The sequence below is a fragment of the Vigna umbellata genome, chromosome 1 (assembly GCF_029865625.1).
Source record: "Vigna umbellata cultivar VRB3 chromosome 1, Vumbellata_1.0, whole genome shotgun sequence".
Taxonomy (NCBI): Eukaryota; Viridiplantae; Streptophyta; class Magnoliopsida; order Fabales; family Fabaceae; genus Vigna; species Vigna umbellata.
Window position 1 is genome coordinate 53,567,296 of NC_142165.1, and position 3,738 is coordinate 53,571,033.

General features: G+C 35.6%; 1 protein-coding gene across 1 annotated transcript; it reads right to left on the reverse strand.

Moving 5' to 3' along the window:
* Positions 1–222: 222 nt before the first annotated feature.
* TPS14 (terpene synthase 14) lies at positions 223–3,360 on the reverse strand. The gene is made up of 7 exons (XM_088103757.1): positions 3,174–3,360; positions 2,745–3,015; positions 1,855–2,227; positions 1,554–1,772; positions 1,334–1,472; positions 857–1,105; positions 223–760 (listed from the first exon to the last, which is right to left on the reverse strand). Exons 1-7 carry the CDS (start codon positions 3,339–3,341, stop codon positions 473–475), a joined length of 1,707 nt encoding a protein of 568 aa, XP_087959883.1. The 5' UTR covers positions 3,342–3,360; the 3' UTR covers positions 223–472.
* Positions 3,361–3,738: the final 378 nt, after the last annotated feature.

A 3,738-nucleotide genomic window follows, 5' to 3' on the forward strand; every position in this document is an offset into this window, starting at 1 on the left:
TTATAGGCAAGAAAAGGAGGTGTGGTTGGCACGAAAAGGTAACGATCGAAAAGAAGTGATTGGACAATTATTATTAACTCTTGTGGCTATGTCGTGATAGGTCTATTTCGGAAGAAATTGATATGCTCAAGTCTGATTGAAACGAGTATTATGGTAAAGGATTTAATTGAGTGAATAGAGAATTTAAAGGGACACAAGAGATAAGGTAGAAAGCAACGTCTAGCTTAGGGATATCCATATTTCCTTGCTAGAAACTAGAAATTTATATTTATGATCATACAAAATACATTTAATGAAATATTGAATTACATAAGTTTTAATTCCAATCAAATAACACCTGAACGTGTATTTATTTTCCATATAAACTCGTTCCCAATAGAACTAAGGTAAAGTAGTAAACCATTTAAGGAGGTGTTCCTTGAAGACTGAAACCTTCTTAAACCAACATACTGATTTATTGGATTACTATAAATTAAAGAAAATTATCATAAAGCAAGGACTTGACTTGCTCCTCCAGTCCTGGAAGAGACTGCCTGTCATCGTAACTATACATCAATGGCACCATCCTTGCCAGATTCAGTGAAGCCTTAGTGAATGTTGAATGGAAATGTTTATGAAACAAGCACTCTTGGTTCAGGCTCTTCCATGCATCACTCATCTTACTCATCACTCTTTCTCTTGCTACTTCTCTCGTGTACTCTGGCTTTTCCATCATCAGACAATTCACGTACGATCCATCATTGCCTTTTTGATTCTCATCCTTTACAACAATACCAGTGGTATCACTAATTCATAATATGATATAATACCACAATAACCTCTATGTTAACTCTATCAACACATAAAATCTGTTTACCTGTGCATTTCCCAAGTCATCCCAGAGTCGGAGAATTGTTGCCGGGGAAGAAATGATGTCAGGGTTTCCGTCTATGATCTCAACATTTTCCTCGGTTAATCCCTCACCCAAAAGAAAGAAAGTGTGAACCATCACAATGTGCACTCCAGAGCTTACTATCCCATTCTCTAAGTATTCTTCAGCACTGGGCAACTTCCCAGAGCCAAACCATTTTGCTTCAACTAGGAAGGCTTTGCACAATCTCTTCCACTGCACAAAAATCACCATCTCTTTTACATTCCATATGAATATCAAGATGTAAAGGTTCAATTCTCATCAAATTCTCAATATATAGATATAAACCAGACCAAAAATCTCCATCGTCTATTTTCTGTGTAAATTCTTACAAGTTCGAGGAAAAAAAGCTCACATAAATCTTTTTCAACTAAGTCTTTACTGTTGAATATAAAAATAATCCATATGTGGGTATTCTCTTACCGCATTTTGTAGTGAGTGTATGGGATTCCAGCCGTGCTTCTGATAGACCTTGGAGCTGATTTCGTTTGTGAGATTATAGAGGACACTGAAACACGTCTTCATGTAATCTGGAAGTTGTTCAACGGCTGTAATATCCCATCTGCATTGTTTTTTATTAATCTTTGTCTGTAATTTGATCTGTGAAAACTTTTATAGTGAATAAGTGGTTTCATTTACCCACCTGCAAACAGCTTCTGTGAACAGAGTTAACTCGTCCAGAGTCCCATAAACATCGAAAATGTCATCTATTATGTATATCAAAGATATTGGTTTTGTGAGCTCAATCCTTTCCTCTGAGAAACTACGATCCGAGAAGCATGCCAACGACCAAATGTACCATTTAAGGGGTTGGTTTCTCGCATACACTAACTCGTTGGCTAAACCAAGCTCGGTCCACCATCTGCAAAAATGATTGAACTGTAAGGACTGATCATCATAACAAGATAGCTTAGTTCAATAATTGAATTAAACATCCATCATACTTCGTAATTTGACCAATCTCACGATGGTACGAGAACTGTAGCAAACTGAAATCCATTTTTGCAATCTCTCGAAAGGAACTTAGCCATAGATTCTTGTCATGGAAATCGCCCAAGAACTTTCTAGCGGTAAACAAGGGCAAGCTTTTGTGAAAAGGGTGTTCTAAGGTTCTCTTTACAAACTGATCTCCGTGACTGTCGATGGAATCTACCTTTTCCTTTAGGACCTTGCCACTAAATATTTCTGCTTCAGCAAGTATATCTTCCCCTGCTACGGCTAACTGTGAAGCTTCATATATGTCTACCATTCCCTTTATATTTTCACTAAGTTCTGGCCTGATTTCTCTCTCCTTGTTGGTCAACTTTTCAAACACCTCTGTGAAGTTTCCAATAAACAAACATTTTAGCCTTCAAATAATACCAAAAGGGAAAGCAACCATGTTTGCTTCAGCAGCATGGAAGAGAAAGAAGAAAATAAATAAATGAATGAATAAAAACTGTGCCCTTGGTTTTGCAGGATTAGAAAATTTTCTCATTCATTAGTCTGAGTGTGTTAGTTTCGAAATCTTTAGGACTCAGAAAATTTTGTTTAAAGGTATAATAAAATGACATATTTTTACATTTATTTAGCATATAATATAAAAATAAAATAGTTATAAAGAATTATTTTTTTTTTAAAAAGAAGAAACTAAAAAAATAAAAAATAATGTGAAATAAATATAAAAATTTAATGGTTATCAAACTATGATGATTGTTTCTTTAAATATCAATACATAGGTAATAATTTCTTGGCGGACATGTATGTGGGTTTTAGCATATAAGTGTAAGTGGAGTATAGGAATGAGTGGATGAACATGTAGACAGGTGGAAATATAAAGGTAAGTGGAACCAACCTGCGGACTCAAAGTAACCATGTTGTCTGAATAGCCTGAATCGAAGTGCAATCTCATGAATATGATTACCATAACCACTCCCAACACTACGGTAATTCGTATATTGCCTCTCTAGGAATGTTTCAATTTCGTCTTGGAAGTGGTAATCAATATTTAAGCGCTGCATTACATCAATCATGCACAAACCTTCGAATGAGCTTTCATCCACAGTTTTCCAAACTTCATTCTTCACCACCTCCACTTTCTCCGAGAGATTCGTGCTCAGATTTCCCTGCCATGGAAACGACATAATCACTTCAACCCTTCATGCATGGAATATATATGATTGTGTTTTTTTGTGTGTGTGATCGATCTGGTTATCATTTTCAGGTTCGACGAAGAAGATTAAAAATAATCTAATTAAAAATAATCTAAGTTTGACCTACGTACCGTTTTATATAGTTGTGTGTTAGAGCTTTCCTCTTGAACAAAGTTCCATTTGTTGGTGAAGTGAAGAGCATCAGGTTTGGCAGGGTTGTGATATCGAGAAAGTTGAGAGTTTAGTGCAACAATTTGAGGTTTGGAAGAAAAAATGCAGGACTCGAAATGCAGTGCCATGACCAAAAAGTATAGATAGATAGAGAGACACTTGTGAGATGTATCACCATAATTTGGTACATTTATAGTGTGAGGAGTGAAGATGTTAATCAGTGCGTTTCCAATACTTTACGGTAATGTGATATAATGTACAGTGTGTTATTTGGAAATTGACTGTAGAGTTGATGTGAAGGGGCCATGGCTATAGAGAGATACAAACAACAGAACCAATGAAGCTGGGCCATTTTTTTCCGACTTTTATTGGAGGATGGGACCACTCAAATTCAAAACGAGTTTCACGTTACTAAGCTTTTTTAAAACGATAACTATAATATATAACCTATTCAAGCATTCCTGAATAATCAATATCATTTTTAATCATAACGAAACAAAAGATTCTCTTTCTATCCCAAGATGG